A 17643-nucleotide genomic window follows, 5' to 3' on the forward strand; every position below is an offset into this window, starting at 1 on the left:
GTATGATCTTTTCATGCTGTTTTTTGTGATATAGCTAGCCAAAACTCTGGGCAGCTTTTCATGTGTTAGCACAACCTCCTGGAGCTACTTCAATCTTGTGGCAATTTCTTATCAAGTTGTACTTCTTTGATAAAGTAGGGCAAGATAACATGAAGAATTAGATTCCAATTTTAAGTGCTTCCCTGTGGAAGTGGTGTATTACTTTTCTTTGTATTTCATTGGCCGGAGCAATGGTATAGTCTTTGGTCTTGTGTTCCATCAAGAGGGGCAAGAAAATATGATCTTATTATGTGTCCAGAATGACAGTAGAATTAGAAACACTAGGTGAGCACTAGTAATGTCTACTGTACCAGATACATGCATTAATTGATATTCATGAAGTCTCAACATTAGAGCTATGTAATGAAGTCGATGTTTTCTTTATTTTATTGCCTCAGGTTAAGAGAATATCCTAGAATGTTTAGAATAAGGTAGTGATATTGGAACAAAAAGTGTTTATATATAGAAAAGAGTGGAAATATAGAGAAGATACCAATAATCTTATTTAAAAAATAGACATTTCTCAAAAGAAGTCATAACAGATAGCCAGAGCTATTTGAAAAAAATGCTCAGTATCACTAATCAGCACAGATATACAAATCAAGGCTGTTATCAATAAGACCAAGATAATAAGTGATGGCAAGAATGTAGGTGGGAGTATAAATTTCTATAGCCAAACAATATGGAGATTACTCAAAAATAGAACTACTAGCAATCCCACCACTGAGTATGTATCCAGAAGTAAAGTTAGTATGTTAAAGAGACGTCCACATTCATTCCCTCCCTCCCTCCCTCCCTCTCCCTTTCTTCCTCCCTCCCTCCCTCCCTCCCTCCCTCCCTCCCTCCCTCCCTCTCTCCCTCTCCCTCTCCCTCTCCCTCTCCCTCTCCCTCTCTCTCTCTCTCTCTCTCTCTCTTTCTCTTTCTCTCTGTCTCTCTGTTCTTGAGATTGAATCCAGGGGCACTTAACTACTGAACCACATCCCTAGTTCTTTTTTATATAAAATTTTAGAGACAAGAGTCTCACTGAATTGCTTAGGTCCTCACTAAGATGCTGAGGATGACTTTGAACTTCTGCCTCATTCTCCTGAGCTGCTGAGGTTATAGGCCTGCGCCACTGTACCTGGCACATTCCCATTTTCATTAGAGCATTTTTCAACATAGCCAAGAAATGGAGACAACCTTAGTATCCATCAACTGACAAATTAAGGAAGTGTGGTGTCTATGCTCAATGGATTATTATTTAGCCACAAAAAAGAATGAAATGCTATCATTTGTGACAACATGGATAGAATTATAGATTACTATATAAATTGGAGTAAGCCAGGTACTTAATAAGTACTGTATGATCTCACTCATATGTGAAATCTAAAAATGTTGATCCCATAGAAGTCGAAAATATAATAGCAGTTACCAGAGGCAGGGAGATTAGAAAGTAGGGAGGAATGGGGAAGGGATCATCAGTGGATTTAAGTTTCAGTTAGGAACAGGAGATTTTGGTGTTCTGTTATAGTAGACTATAGTTAATATGCATTTCAAAAAGCTGCCACGATTTTGAAAGTTTTTTCCATTAAACTTAATACATGTTTTAGGAGATATGTTTAATCTGATTTAAACATACAATGTATATACACATTGAAACATTACATATTACCTTGGTAATATGTCTAATTTTTATGTTTTTATGTATTTGCTAAAAGTTAATTTTTAAAGTTGGAAAACAGAATGGACAGTGAGGCTGTTTTTTCTTTTTCTTTTTAAAATTTTGTTATATATGATAGAATGCTTTACAATTCATATTACACGTATAGAGCACAATTTTTTATATCTCTGGTTGTACATAAAATAGAGTCACACCATTCGTGTCTTCATACATGTACTTAGGGTAATGATGTTCATCTCATTCCACTGTCTTTTCTACCCTCCATGCTCCCCTCCCTTCCTTTTCCTCTAATCTTCCTATGCCCCCTCCCACCACCACATTATGAATCAACATCGTTAAATCAGAGAAAACATTCAGCATTTGTTTTTTTGTGATTGGCTAACTTAGCATTATTTTCTCCAACGCCATCCATTTACCTGCAAATACTATGGTTTTATTTTCTTTTATTGCCAAATAATATTCTGTTTTGTATATATACCACATTTTCTTTATCTATTCATCTACTGAAGGGCATCTAGGTTGGTGCCACAGTATAGCTATTGTGAATTGTGCTGCTATAAACATAGATGTGGCTGTGTTCCTGTAGTATGCTGTTTTGAATCCTTTGAGTATAGACCAAAAAGTAGGATAGCTGGGTTATATGGTGGTTCCATTCCCAGTTTTCCAAGGATTTTCCATACTGCTTTCCATATTGGCTGCACCAGTTTTGCAGTCCCTCCAGCAATGTAAGAGTGCGTCTTTCCCCCCTGACATCCTTGCCGACACTTATTGTTGTTTGTATTCTTAATAGTTGCCATTCTGACTGGAGTAAGATGAAATCTTAGAGTGGTTTTGATTTGCATTTCTCTAATTGCTAGCAATGTCAAACATTTTTTTTTAATATATTTGTTGATTGACTGTATCTTCTTCTGAGAAGTATTTGTTCAGATCCTTGGCCCATTTATTGATTGGGTTGTTTTTTTGGTGTTAACATTTTTGAGTTCTTTACATATCCTAGAGATTAGTGCTCTATCTGATATGCATGTTTCAAAAGTTTGTTCCCAGGGAGTTCATAACCCACTTGAATCAAAATGTGAAATATGATATGTCAAGAACTATGTAATGTTTTGAACAACCAACAATAAAAAAAAAAGTTTGTTCCCAAATTGTTGGCTCTCTATTATTTTTATGTACAGAGGAATTGAGATTTAAAGGGAAAGTCATGGACAATTAAGTGTTATTTCCCTGTGATTTTACATTTAGTACAGCACTTTGGTATGTTAATTTTGTTTTTTTTTTTTTTTTTTTTTTTTTTTTGGTTTGGTTTTTTGTAGGGGGAAGGAGTACCAGGGATTGGACCCAAGGGAGTTTAACCGAGACAGAACCCCAGCGTTTTTTTTTGTTTTTGTTTTTGTTTAATATTTTGAAATAGGGTCTTACTAAGTTGCTTAGGGCCTTGCTAAGTTGCTGAGGCTGACTTTGAACTTGCAGTCCTCCTGCCTTAGCCTCCCGAGCCACTGGGATTATAGGTGTGCGCCACTGCACCTGGATTTTATGGTGCCTTTTACATACATACAAATGGTCACCCTTGTGTTACAGTTGCCTAGAGTATTCAGTACAAACCTGTACACAGAGAATAGTGGTTGATAACCTTGGATCTCAAAGGTTTATATTCCTAAAGGGGAAACTTGTGTTGAAAAAAAGTAAAATGAGTTGCCTCAAAGTTCAGTACCCAACTTTGTTTCTGTTGACAGTTGTGGGGGACGACTCCTTACTTCTTCCAGGTGAGAAGCCTCCATTGCTTTGCCTGACTAAAGGGGCAGGTGTGCCATTATTAATGTTTCTGGAGTGGCCACTACTGGTTGGGATGGATTGGAGGGCAGGAGAGAAGTTTTTTTTTTTTTTCCCCCTATCTTGTGTGCTGGAAAGTCCTGGCTGTCTATTTGGCCTTCTCTGACACTACCTTGTTGGGGATATGGAGATATGGTGGTGGTCATGGTGTCTATTGCAGCCTGGTGAGGAAGAAAGTCTACTCAATATTAGCTTGGGTAGGGATGGGGCTAGAATTTTGTTTTGTTTTTTCCCCTGTGCCATTTGACTGCAGTAGAATGGCTACTGTCTCAGAGCTTTCTGTCTTGCTAGGATACCTATTTTTCTGCTCCTTTGGCTAAGGTTAGCAATAGCAGAATTTTCTTGGAGCCATATTGTTATACCTCTTGGCATTTCCAGGTTGCTAATTTCTCTAATACCTGTTCTGCGGATATAGGCAAACTGTAAAATCAGTAAATTCACTTCTGTATTGTATAAAATCAGTAAATTCACTTCTGTATTGTTCCTCAAATTCTGGAACCTGGTTTTCTTGGCTATTCTACTTCCTATACTCTACATTTCAGAGTCTTTTAATATATTTATATTTTTAATTTTAAATATTTTTAATGTCTAGAGTTTTTAACTATACTTAGTGGAAGGAATAGGGTAAAGTACATCTCTAGTTTTTCATAAGAGGAAATCTTTTTTCTTTTTTTTTTGTACTAGGGAATGAACCTAGAGAATCTCATCCCACTCCTTTTATTTTTCTATTTTGAGACAGGGTCTTACTAAATTGCTGAGGCTGGCCTCCTGCCTCTTGAGTTGCTAAGAATACAGGCAGGTGCCACCATGCCTGGCAACATAGAAGGTTTAATATAACCTAACCGAGCAATTGGCTGGTTGGAGGCATTTAATAAATGTTTGTGGATTCTGTTAACTGATGAGTTTCATATAAAGGAGTACATAGTCATGTAAGGAGGTTGGGGAGGAACAATATTTTAAGGAGGTTGGGGAGGAACAATACTTCAGAAGGTGCATTTAGTAGTTAAATTTACAATTATTGAAGCATAAAAAGATATAGAGAAAGCAGAAAAATGTCAGTGAAATAAGATATTAAAAGAGAAGGTTAACAATATTGTTTTGATTTTTTTTAAAAATTTTTAGTTATACATGGACACAATAACTTTATTTTGTTCATTTATTTTATGTGGTGCTGAGGATTGAACCCAGTGCCACACATGTGCGAGGCAAGTGCTCTGCCACTGAGCCACAACCAATGGCAGCCCTAACAGAGTCTTTATATACTTAAAGAATATTAAGAGAGTATTTGTGGATTTTTTTTTTTTTTTTTTTTTTTTTTTGGTACCAGGGATTAAACTCAGGGGTACTTAACCACTAAGCCACATCCCCAGCCCTTTTTTGTATTTTATTTAGAGTCAGGGTCTCACTGAGTTGTCTAGCACTTTGCTAAGTTGCTGAGGCTGGCTTCAAACTCTCAATACTCCTGCCTCAGCCTCCCTAGCCGCTGGGATTACAAGTGTGCCCCATTGCAAACCCCATCTTGGAAGGGGGTTTAATCTGTGAATGTGAAGCAACTTTCTTATGAGGTTTGTACTGATTCTCAAGGTGGTGTGATTTGCTATATTATCAGTTTTGTTATATTTATTTTGATACTTTAAAAAATAAGTGAATATGATCACAGAATATGTCTCAGGTGCTGGTAAGTGAATTACTGTTATATTTTTACATTTAAAATGAAATTTTGATTTCTTTTGAAGACTTCCTGACTTTGAAAAGTATTTTAGATTTTTGACATAATAAGGAAGAAGGGAACAAAAATTATTCACACTTAACGTATTTCAGGAAAGAGATAAAAATAATTTGGATTTATTTTCTTGGTTTTAAACTAAGTTTCTAGCTTTTTTATTGGAAAAAAGACAAATCATTGATTCCGCATTTTTATTTTTTTTAATTAGGCAGTTTAAAAACTTGTAATTAAAAATGTTTAGCTGCCATTTTTTTCTAGATCCGTGTTAAATGCCAAAGTAGACATCAGACCTTCATATGTACTTAAAATGTTTTAAAAGAGTCACTTATAAGGAAAAATAAGTAGCACTATGAGGAATAAGAAGATGTATATAGCTACTTTAGGAGGGACTTGTTGATTTTTTTCTTCTTTAAATTGTCACATTATTTTTCTAGAAGAATATTGATTTTGTTTTTAAACTTGTTCGTATTTTACTGTTTCTATGAGAAGAAATATTATTCTAATGAAGGAAATGACACCTTGATTTTATATGGCTTTTTTTGGTACCCATGATTGACCCCAGAGGTACTCAACCACTGAGCTTCATCCCCACACACATTTTTTTTTTTTTTTTAAATTTTTTGTTTTGAGACAGGGCCTCCCTAAATTGCTGAGACTGGATTTGAATTTGTGATCCTCCTGCCTCAGTCTCCTGAGCTGCTGGGATTAAGGCATATGCCACTGTGCCCTGCAATATATGATTTTTTTTTGCTTGGTTGGAAATTAATATATGACTTTTATATTTAAATTTTTTTATTTTATGAAAATAGTTCTTTTGAATACACATTAATTATCTTTTAAAGTGTTAAAAGATGAGTGACTTTAATAGAACAATTCAGGAAAGTAGCTTCATAGCAGTTTAATTAGAGAACATTTGGCATTTATTTTACTTTTATTAATTGGTGACAGATTAATAGAGTAAAAACTCTGCAGATATCAGAGTATTAAATGGAAGATAACGTAGTATACTTACTAACTGGAAATTATAAAAAGCAGATATCAATTAGCTTGACTAAAGTAATCATTTCACTATGCATATATATATCAAAACATGTTGTATACTTTAAGTATAGTATATACAGTTCTTGTTTTAAAAGATGCTTGATTGCCATTCATGCAGAACATGTTACTTAAGTAGGAAACAAACATTTATTAAAAAGGCGAAAAATAAAATTGATAGATGGACTGCCAAAGTTGTATATAGTTATTTATGAAAAATCAGTTAAAGCATTAATTTTAATCACTGACTAAAAATAATTTGTTTCATGACTTAAGTTATTTTAGATGATATTCTAAATCCAATATGGACTGTGTTCAGTGAATTAGAGAAATAATTTATACAGGTAATGCTTGAGAAAATGTATAAAGATTTAGATTTGGTAAAATCACACAATTAATACATGTTGAACCAAAATTTAAGTAAGCATAAAATTTTCCTGAGAAGTGCATTGCTTCTTCAAGACCCTCTACTAGCCACCTTCCTTATTAGGAATTTGCATAGATCCCTATGCATGGTGGTACATTGTAATCCCAGTGACCTTGGTTGGAATTTGAGGCAGGAGGATTGCAAATTCAAGGACAGCTGAAGCAACTTAATAAAACCCTGTCTCAGAATTAAAAAGCAAAAAAATGGACTGGGTATATAGCTCTGTGGTAAAGTGAACTTTATTTCAGGTCCCCAGTACCACAAAAAAAGTAAAATGAAATTTGATAGCTAGCTTTAAAGACTGTTTTCTCTAGAAAATCTTTTAAAATCAATTATTTGTACCCTTCCTCTCCTTTACATACCATAAATAGAAATTCAACACATTTATGTATATAAGTCATGATAATGTTTGATTGGGATTTAATTTAGAAAGTTAAATTCAAACTTTTTCCCTTAAAAAGTTAGTAAATTTTGTTTCTGCTCAGTTATTTTAAATTGGTTACTATTGTAGAATAATTTAACTAGGTTCCATCAGGAAAGCTTGAGTTTTAGAAGCTGGGCTTCTGAGATATCTCCTGCTCTTGCTTTTTGGACCAGCACTAATTGCCCACTTTTCACCGTTATGTATAATCTCAAGGAGAGTAGCATCTTTAAGAGAGGATCTATTGCAGTCTTGATGTCTTTTCAGTCAGAAGAAATTGTAAACACTCTCTCCTTCATTCCCTGAAGTTCTTAGTAAAACCTCTTTATCCTAGGACTGAAATTGTGAATAACATTTTTTAAAATTAGCTAGTATGAAAAACGTGACTAGTGTAAAATAATGGAGTATTTTCAAACCATTGCAATCAGTGAAATATGCCTGAAAGAACATGGGTAGAAGAGTTCTTTATGTGTTTTTCCCTCTATATTTCATTTGGCTCTCATTAACATTCTTGAGATAGAAAAAGCGAAGGAGTAGGATGCCATTGACAATGAATTTATATAACTTTCTCCTCCCTCTTTCCCTACTTTTGCTTTTCCAAATGGAGGAGGGGCAGTTTAAATAGGGAGTCCCTTTGTCCAAAGTGTAGAGACAACAATTATGCAGTGAAAAGCGTATTTAGAGAAGTTTAGAAACTTTCAAAATAGCCCTTCCCTATTACATTTTCCATTGTTGTTTTCCTTGCTGATTTATATGCAAGAAATCAATACATATAATATGAAGATACGTATGTTAAGGAACATCTTTTTCTGTTCATTTTATTTTGGACTTAAAGGATATTCCCCCACCCCCGTGTGTGACTATACTGTTTAATCATAAAAGGAAAATCAACTTTTGGATCATTCCTTAATATGTATAATCACTTACATGGCAAAACAACAACAAATGGTAATAATAACTTTAGGGATGGGGCAGACCATTTTGTTAAGCTAGAATCCTAAATCAGTCATTTCTAGACTAGCTTTTAAAAATGTGTGCCTAAAGTTAATTCAGTCAAACTAAAACGGTAGGCATGCACCAAAAAACATTTTTTTTAAGAGAGAGAGAAAAACAATTTTTTTAAATATTTATTTTTTAGTTTTCGGTGGACACAACATCTTTATTTTTATATGGTGCTGAGGATTGAACCCAGCGCCCTGTGCATGCCAGGCGAGCGCATTACAGCTTGAGCCACATCCCCAGCCCCCAAATAAACCTTTAATCCTACAATTTTTTCTTATTTCTTATTAAATTTTTCTTATTTAATATCATTTTTCATCTCTTAATTATGCTTCTGTAAAGTAGGAGGTACTATTTCATATAACATTTCTGGAAATGCAGACTGTTAAGTTAAATGTAAGTATATTTTTAGATTTTTATTAGCTTAAGCAGAGCTATTACTCTGTTAGAAATTTGGTGATTAAATAACCTCTTTCATTTGAGAAATAAAAAGAAGTTCTTGTCTTTTCATCTAATTTTTAGTTTTTTTGGGGATTCTGTGGAATACAAGTTAATTTCTTTCTGTTTTCAAATCATGATAATGTATTAGCCATGATCAGATAACCAAATTATTATGTAGATATATTATAATGTGTGTTTTGTTGATTATCTTTTTATCTGTTTTTGGTTAGTACAATCAAAGTTAAATATCTTTGATTACCTTAATAGATGAAGAATAGCTGTATTGTACCTCCCTACCAATTTGCTTATATTTCTCATTCACCTCCAGGATGCTACTTCCTACTAGTCAACATAATACTGTTTTTTTTTTTTTTCTTTTTGATGGTGCTGAGGATTGAACCCAGGGCCTATGCATGCTAGGCAAGCACTTTACCAACTAATCTATATCTCCAGCCCAACATAATACTACATAGAGATTATCCGTATCATATATTTTCTTGGCCACTTTTGTGTTGACATCATGTTTTGCAGGAGGTTTTGGAGAATGAGATTCAGTGTTTTTCAGAATTTGTTTTGTCCATACATGATTGCTTTCTAAGGGAAGATACTTTTTTTTTTTTTAATTGGAATTTCTGGAACCATTTTCAAAGTTTAGAAAGAAAGTAAAGTTAGTAGCAAAAAAAATACTTTATTGGTAGAATGTATTTTATGTATTGGCTGTTTAGATAAAAGGACAGAGGAAGGATGAAGCACAGTGGAAGTCTTTACTACTCTAGCACTTAGTAAAATTATTGTTGAAGATGATGGCCAGAGAATCTGGGGATACTGCATGTCCATAAACTGGGGAGCAATGTAGGTTGGTAAGAATGTGTGTGTATATATATCTAGCAGTGTAAAGCAGTGTAAAGAATGATATTGGGGAGGAGGGGTTCTGGAAGAGGAGGTGATGGACCCCAACACAAACCTTGCCCTGTTTATGATTTTGCTTAAAGTCTGAGGTCACTCGGTGCATATGATAGCATCTTAGTTGGCATTATATATTTGCAAGGCTGTAAATCTGTTTTTTCTATTCAGTGTTCATTATATTATTAATTTGCTTCCCCCCTTGTCTTGTGTCTTTTGTCTTCAGAAGAATTATTATGTCTAGTATTCATGGATATGGTTGTCTCTGAAAATATTGAGGGTTCCTAGAATGGTTCTAGATCTTGAGCAAAGAATTAATATATTCACATGGTAAATTTTTATTAAAGATAACACAGATATCTAAGCTTATATAGCTAGTGAACAGAATAGAACCAAGATTTGTACCTAGGTTGTCTGTCTTCAGAAACTATACTTTATCTTGTTTGTTCAAAGTAGAGTTACTTTTCTAAAGGAACAGAATTTGAACACCAAGCCAAGTGCTTCGTCTCCTGTACTGCAAAGCACCTATAGCTGTTAGAGATGTGACTTTATTAATTAAAATTTAAAAAAAAAATTCTTCCTTTTTTGCTGTACTGGGGATTGAACCCAGAGGTGCTTGGGTGCTTTATCATTGAGCAAAACCCCAGCTCCCTTTAAAAAAATACTTTGTTTTGAGACAAGGTCTCTCAGTGTTATTCAGGCTGGTCTTGAACTTAATCCTCCTGCCTTAGCTTCCTGAGAAGGTGGGATTATAGGCATCTGTCAACTTTATATTATTTTTAAAAATGTAGGTAGCTTATGAGACATATAGTAGAAGCCAAAATGAGCACTCTTTGGAATGTTGAGGTTCTAATTACCAGTCTTTATGTAGATTGTATGGGGTTTTTTTGTAGTTTGGAAAATACTTAGTGCAGTGTGAAAACCTTGAAGTTAACACATGTGATATATGACTTGCATTTTTTGTTTTGTCTTTCTTTGTTTTGTTTTGTTTTTCTGATACTGGGGATTGAACACAAGTCCTCACATGTTAACTGAACACTTTAAACTGTCATAAAGCCCTTTTTTTTCAAAACCTTCACAAGTTTTGAACTTGGGATCCTCCTGCACCAGGAGGATCTTCCTGCACCAGCCTCCCATCTAGCTGGAATTACAGGCGTGCACCACTGTGCCCAATTGTGTGTTACTTGCAAATCAGAGTACTTTTTCTTGAGTACACTACTAATCAGAATGAATCAGTGTACCTTGTGGAATACTGTGTGTATCTTCTATGATTTGTACTTAGTTATTTTTCGCAATTCGCTATCCATTTAACTGTTAACTAAAAGAACTCTTTTTCTGATTAGAAAGTAATATGCATTGTGTATAAGCATCAAACAGTTCTGAGCAATATAAAGTCAAAATCATTAGAAACCCTACAAGCTAGATAATGGAGAAATGTGTGAAACTGTACGACATTCATTGAAGAAATGTGCCGGTTTTTGCTGCTCATAGGCTGTTGGTATTCTATCCTTACTTCCCATGGACAAGCAAAGTACAGGGTTGAGATAGGTATACAAAGAACTATACTAAATTTATTCAGTCTGAGAGACCAGAGGGCAAACATGAACATGTACAGACTTTTTTCTCTTGTCTTTATTCCCTAAGCAATAAAACACAACTACTTCCATGTCATATTGTTTTAGGTATTATAAATAATGTAGTGCTCATTTAAAGTACATAGGAAGATGTGTGTAGGTTATGGGCAAATATATCATTTTATGTAAGGGACTTGAGTATCTGCAGATTTCTGTGTGCTGGGAGGGGGCATGCTGGTTCTAGAACTAATCCTCCATAGATATCAAGGGATGATTGTATCATTAGTTTTTTTAAAGTAGTTTCCTATTAATAGCTCTTCAAGCTCTTAGTTTATTGTTATGTTCTCAAACTCAATCCATATATACATATAATATTCATCATAAGGTACTTGTCAGTTTATTTTTATAGGATCAATCCCTGGAAATAGATTTGTTATTCCATACACATTACAGTTTTTGATTAGTTTTGCCTTTAAGCAGGTCTGACATTACTTTTAAAGTTTTTAATTTTGTAAAGGTAAATATCATAAAAATTTTTATTATATTCTCAGTCTTCATTTATTTATTTCCATTTCCTTTTGGAATTATCTGCTCATGGAGTTTGCTCATAAAAAGATAATTTATTAATTTTATGGAGAATTTCTTGAAATAATAAACCCGTTGATACTTTTATATTGTGATTTTTTTTCCAGCTTCTTTACTGTTTATCTTTGCCATCCAAATGTTTGATTCACCATTATATCACTTAATGATGGCGACACATTCTAAAACATTTGTCTTTTGATTATTTTGTTGTTGTGAAAATATCATAAAAGTTTTACTCATATGAACCTTGATAGTATAGCTTATAACATATTAGGCTATATGGTATATGATATTCCTAGAGCCATGACAAACAAAATAACGTAATTAACATTTAATAATTAAGCGTGAGAAAAAATGATGCTATTAGGTGACACTGTTTTGATGAGATGAGGTTGTTTCTTGTGTAACATGACATAGTTTTACAACAAATTTTTTTTTTGTCAGTAGGGGTACACTAAAATATTGATTAAAAACTAATGATAAAAGTATGATAAAATATAGTATGTTAAATGCATAATCAATTTACTAATGTAACCATTTATCATCATTATTGAGTATATGTACTATACTTAATTATGTACTATATATAATGTATACTGTATAGTGTATATATGTATACTGTATGTAATTTTATGTGCTATACTTTTATACGATTGGAAGTGCATTTGGTTTGTCACCACAAACACATGAGAAATGTGTTGTGATATCACGTTAACTGCAGTGTCACTAGGCAACAGAGATTTTTTAGCTCTGTTATATGGAAGCCATAATCTTATAGTGATCTTATGAAGACTACCATAATAGGTAGTCTGTCCTTGACAGAAATGTTATGCATCATTTATAACATGACATAGTTTTACAACAAACTTTTTTTTACTTTCTAGTTAGAGCTGTCAAAATTTTCTTTCCTGTTTCTTGTTTTCTGTCATGCTTGTGAAGTCATAACATCAATTTTTTTGCTCCTAAGGTATGAAGAAATGGTCACTCATATTTTCTCTTAGTACTGTTATGTTATTTTTGTATAACCCTGTCTTTGGACTAGTTGGAATTTACTTTGGTATAAGAGATCCAACTTAGTTTTTTCCATATATCTAGGTAGTTCTCCCGATATCATTTAATAAAGAATTTGTCTTTACTGATTTCAAATGGTTCCTTTATATAAAGAATTCTGTTATTTGGTTGGGTCCGTTTTTGAGTCAGAGTGTTATACAACTGTCTCATTGCTTTCTGATTTTACAGTTTGTAAATAGTGGTTCATTTATTAACTCTTTCAGTGCTTATTAGAGACTTTATTCTAGGCACTGGAAATATAATAAAACAAAATCTCTTTTATCCTCGAACTCACATTTAGTGATGTACCTGTTGAATTTTTAACCACAAAAGGGGTCAGAAGTTTGGAGATAAAGTCTCTTAGAGACAGAAGTAAAGCTTGACTCCATTGGGTGTATGTGTGCGTGTGTGTTTGTGTGTGTGTTGACTGAAATAGATAATCAAGGAGGAAATATCACAGGAAATAGAAATAGAACAGGGATTCTTCATGTGCTTATGTGTAGATATGTGTCTATGAGGTTTACTGCCCATAATAATATGTTCTGATAGAAACAAAATTAAAGCAAAAATTAAGTGTTTTGGTTTAAAATTTCTTGTTTTCTTCTTTCACATTTGTTCTACTTTCTTTTTGTATTCCTTTCCTTCTTTTTAATAGCCTCTATGTTTTAGGGTAGTTTTAGGTTACAGAAGAACTCAACAAAGAATTCTCAAATGTTCCCTAACTCTACACATACATGGGCCTCCCTAATTATTGCTTTTTTTTTTTTTTTTTTAACATACAGCAAACCTACACTGACTCATTATTATCACCTGAAGTCCATAGTGGGGGTTCATTCTTCTTTTTATAGTATAATGATATGTATCTACCATTGTAGAATCATACAGAATAGTTTTCATTGCTCATAAAATCCCCTGTTCCTACTCATTCATTTCTGTTTCCCTCCAGTGGCAGCCATTGACTACACTTTTTAGAACATCAGATAGTTGGAATTTTACAGAATATGGTCTTCTCAGAATAGCTTCTTTCACATAGTAGTATGTGTTTAGGGTTTGTCCAAGTCTTTTCATGTCTGGGTAGCTCATTTCTTTATATCTCTGATTAATGTTCTATTGTCTGTATGTACCACTGTTTTGTTTATTCATTCACTACTCAAGAACATCTTGTTTTATTTCCAAATTTTCGCAGTTATGAACAAAGTTGCTAAAAACATCCTTAGTGTAGACCTGTTTTCAATTCATTTGGGTAAATAATGAAGAATGCAGTTGCTATATTGCATAGTTAAGAGTATGTTTATTAGATTAGAAACTGTCAACTATCTTCCAAAGCAACTATACATTTTGATTTCCCAGCAGTGAATGAAAGTTTCTGTTACTTCCTATCCTTGCTGTCATTTGATGTCGTCAGTATATTGGATTTTGGCCACTCTTATAGGTGTGTATTGGCATCTCATTGTTTTGTTTGCAGTTTGCAAAAGGCATATGATGTTTAGCGTCTTTTCATATGCTTATTTATTCATTTATATGTCTTTCATAGTTTATTATGTCTTTTTATAGAGCCATTGGTTTGCATCTTGTATGCATTTTTTAATCAGGAATTTGTTGTTGAGTTGTTTGTATATTTTGGATAACAGTTCTTTATCAGATTTTTTTTGAAGTGTTTTCTCTCAGTTTGTGGCTTATTTTTCTCATTTTTTTTTAAAGAGAGAGTGAGAGAGGAGACAGAGAGAGAGAGAGAAAGAGAATTTTAATATTTATTTTTTAGTTATTGGCAGATACAACATCTTTGTTTTGTATGTGGTGCTGAGGATTGAACCCGGGCCGCATGCATGCCAGGCGAGCGTGCTACCGCTTGAGCCACATCCCCAGCCCCTTTTCTCATTTTCTTGATACACTTTTTCTTAGTGAATGGTGACATCATTTGAGCAGTTGCCCAAGTCGGGCACTGGGGTATCATCTTTTTTACTCTTTTTCCATAGTTTACATCTGATTCATTTTGAAGATTATGCCTCTTGAATATGTTCTGAATCACGTTACTCAGCTTTTTGTCTGTGACAAAACCTCATAAGAACAATATGGAGGAGGAAAAGTTTATTCAGGTTCTTGGCTTCAGAGGTCTCAGTCCATGGTCAGTTGATTCCATTTCTCAGGGTCTGAGGTGAGGCAGAACATCACAGAAGAAGTTCATGGCAGAGGGAAGCTGCTCAGCAAATGGCAATGCAAAGCTGGGGGTGGTGGGTGGTGGGGGTAAGAAGAAGAAAGGGAGCAAGAAGCAGAGAGCAAGAGGAACCAGGGATAAGATAGGAGCCAAGGCCACACCCTAATGACCTTCTTCCTCCATCCATGCCCTGCCTGCTTGCAGTTATCACCTGGTAATTCATTCAAATTATTGATCCATCAAATGGATTAATACACTGATGATGTTACAGTGCTCATAATCTTAATAATTTCATCACTGAACATTCCTGCATTGCCTAACACAAGAGCTTTTCAGGGGATACTTAATATCTAAACCATAACACAACTCTGGTAATACACACTTTTCACTTCTGAACCTTGATGTATTGCCTAACATGAACTCTTTGGGGAACTTTTAAAATCCAAACATGAATCTTTCAAATTTCTCTGTTACTGTCATAATTTGCTTCATATTCAGCTATCACCTGGTATAGTTGCTTTTAGAGTTGTCCCCGTGTAACTCATTCTTTCATGCTGCATAGAATAATCTTTTTTTTTCCTTTTAAAATTCTGTGACAGTATTCCATCATTTTTATAGTTCCAGTTTCCTACCATGAGAGTCTTTATCTGTCTTCTGCTGGCTTTAGTATTCTTAACTTTTACATGCTTAATTTATTATAGCATGTGTACCTCCCTGAACTCTTGCCACCTTTCCCTTCCCTTCCCTAACTCTAACCCTTCCCTAACCCTAACCCTAACCCTAACCCTAACCCTAACCCTTCCCTGGTTCAGCTAAACTTAGTGTGTTCTTCATTCCTTGGAGGGTCTGTGTTCTTTTTTGCTCTCTGAGCTGCTTGTACACTGTTCTTTCCTGTTAGGATACTCTTCCTTTCCTCTGCCCTCTGCCCGCTGCCCTATACCTTGTTCTCACTTATTCTTTCTGTCTCAGTAGAGATGTCAGCTTCTCTGTGAAGTAATCCTGATTTGTCTTACCATCATTTGTAATAGTATGTCTGCTTTATGCCTCTACCACACTGTCTAATTTATTGTATCATAGCTTTGTTTTGTATTTTGGTTAAAAAGGATTCTCTAATTCTTTCAGGTATTTTGTTTATTATTGGCCTTTTGTTTTTGTGTTTAAATTTAGAGCCAGTTTATTAAATTGTTAAATATTTGATGATTTATTCGAGTTGCTTTGCATAGTTTTATCAATTTTAGGGGAGAATTGATGTCTTTTAAGATACTGAGTTTTTAGTCACTGAACATAGCATAACTTCTTTTTTTTTTCTTTTTTGTTTTCTTTCATGTCTTCCAGTAAATTTTCATATTGCTTTCCATGACGGTTCACATATCTATATTGTACCTGTGACTTTAAACAGGAGCCATTAAAGTAAACCCCACAGGACAAAAATCTTCGTACCATCTGTTTTTATAAGGCCCATGATATAAGAATGCTAAGAATTTTATAATTGATTAGAAAAAAAATAAAATGAATATTATATGAAATGTAAAGAGTATATGAAAATTAATTTATGTGCATACATTTAGTTTTACTGGAATATTTCTGTGTTCATTTATTTCAGTATATTACAGCATTTGTAGTAATACATACAAAATTAATTATTCCCAGAGATTATATGACCTGCAAATCACAGGTGTTTTATAGAAAAAGATTGCTCATCCCTGACTTAAAGTTTTTGTTTGTCTTATTGTTGGTATATTTCAAGATTTCTTTCTGTTTTAGGATGAGGGTGGTGGGGGGTAGAGTTTTTTTAGCTTCCTTTTCCTTTACTGGTATCTCTAATTTTGATAAGACAATTCACAATAAATCCATTTTATAGTTTTTTTTTATAGGTTTAATCGTACCTGAGCAGAGCAAAAGGTTGAAAACTATTGACATCTTCATTTATGTAGTGGTCGTTATAGATATGTTTTGCTATTTTGCATTTGTGAGTTTAAATAAAATGTGTCTTAATTTCCTTTTTATGGATATCCCCTTTTGTAGGAAATTAAACGAGACACAGATTCCAAGGATGACAATTTGCCCATCAAACGGGAAAGGCATGGAAATGTAGCAAGTCTTGTGCAACGAATAAGTACCTATGGACTTCCAGCCGGAGGAATTCAGCCACATCCACAAACCAAAAACATCAAGAAGAGTATGTAAATAATTCCTTTCTTGATTAATTACATCAAAAGAGGAGGATATTTCATAACTGTTGATAAATTCAGAAAAAATGGTTTAACCTTCTGCAGCCAACTAGAGTAACTTTTAACTTATTATCATGGATTTTTGTCCCCATTTTTTTTTCCTTGTTATTGAAGATGGAACCCACGTGTACTTTACCACTGAGCTACATCCCTAGTCTTTTTTTATTGTTTATTTTGAGACAGGGTCTCCCTAAGTTGCTGAGATGCTAAGTTGCTAAGAGTCTCATTACCAAGTCTGACTTTGAACTTGTGATCCTCCTGCTTCACCCTCTGAATCTCTGCGATTACATGTCTGCTGCAACCATACCTGGCAAAGTTTTTTCTTCTGGATGCTGATAATGATAATAAAGATTTTCTAAGATTCTAAGTGTCTAAATTAAGTAAAATAGGTAGTATCTTCTTGAGCGGCTTTATTTATTTATTTATTTATTTATTTAGAGAGAAAGAATTTTAATATTTATTTTTAGTTTTTGGCGGACACAACATCTTTGTATGTGGTGCTGAGGATCGAACCCCGGCTGCACGCATGCCAGGCGAGGGCGCTACCGCTTGAGCCACATCTTC

General features: G+C 34.1%; 1 protein-coding gene across 3 annotated transcripts in view; it reads left to right on the forward strand.

The window, feature by feature from the left end:
• CD2AP (CD2 associated protein) overlaps positions 1–17643 on the forward strand; it is a 103611-nt gene that overhangs the window by 22697 nt on the left and 63271 nt on the right. For all 3 annotated transcript variants that reach the window (XM_081295228.1, XM_081295229.1, XM_081295230.1), the window contains exon 3: positions 16874–17027. In XM_081295228.1, the coding sequence (XP_081151354.1) occupies positions 16874–17027 (154 nt within the window). The remainder of the gene's footprint in view (positions 1–16873; positions 17028–17643) is intronic.

Source organism: Spermophilus citellus, assembly GCF_964194105.1.
Source record: "Spermophilus citellus genome assembly, chromosome: 5".
NCBI classification, from domain to species: Eukaryota; Metazoa; Chordata; class Mammalia; order Rodentia; family Sciuridae; genus Spermophilus; species Spermophilus citellus.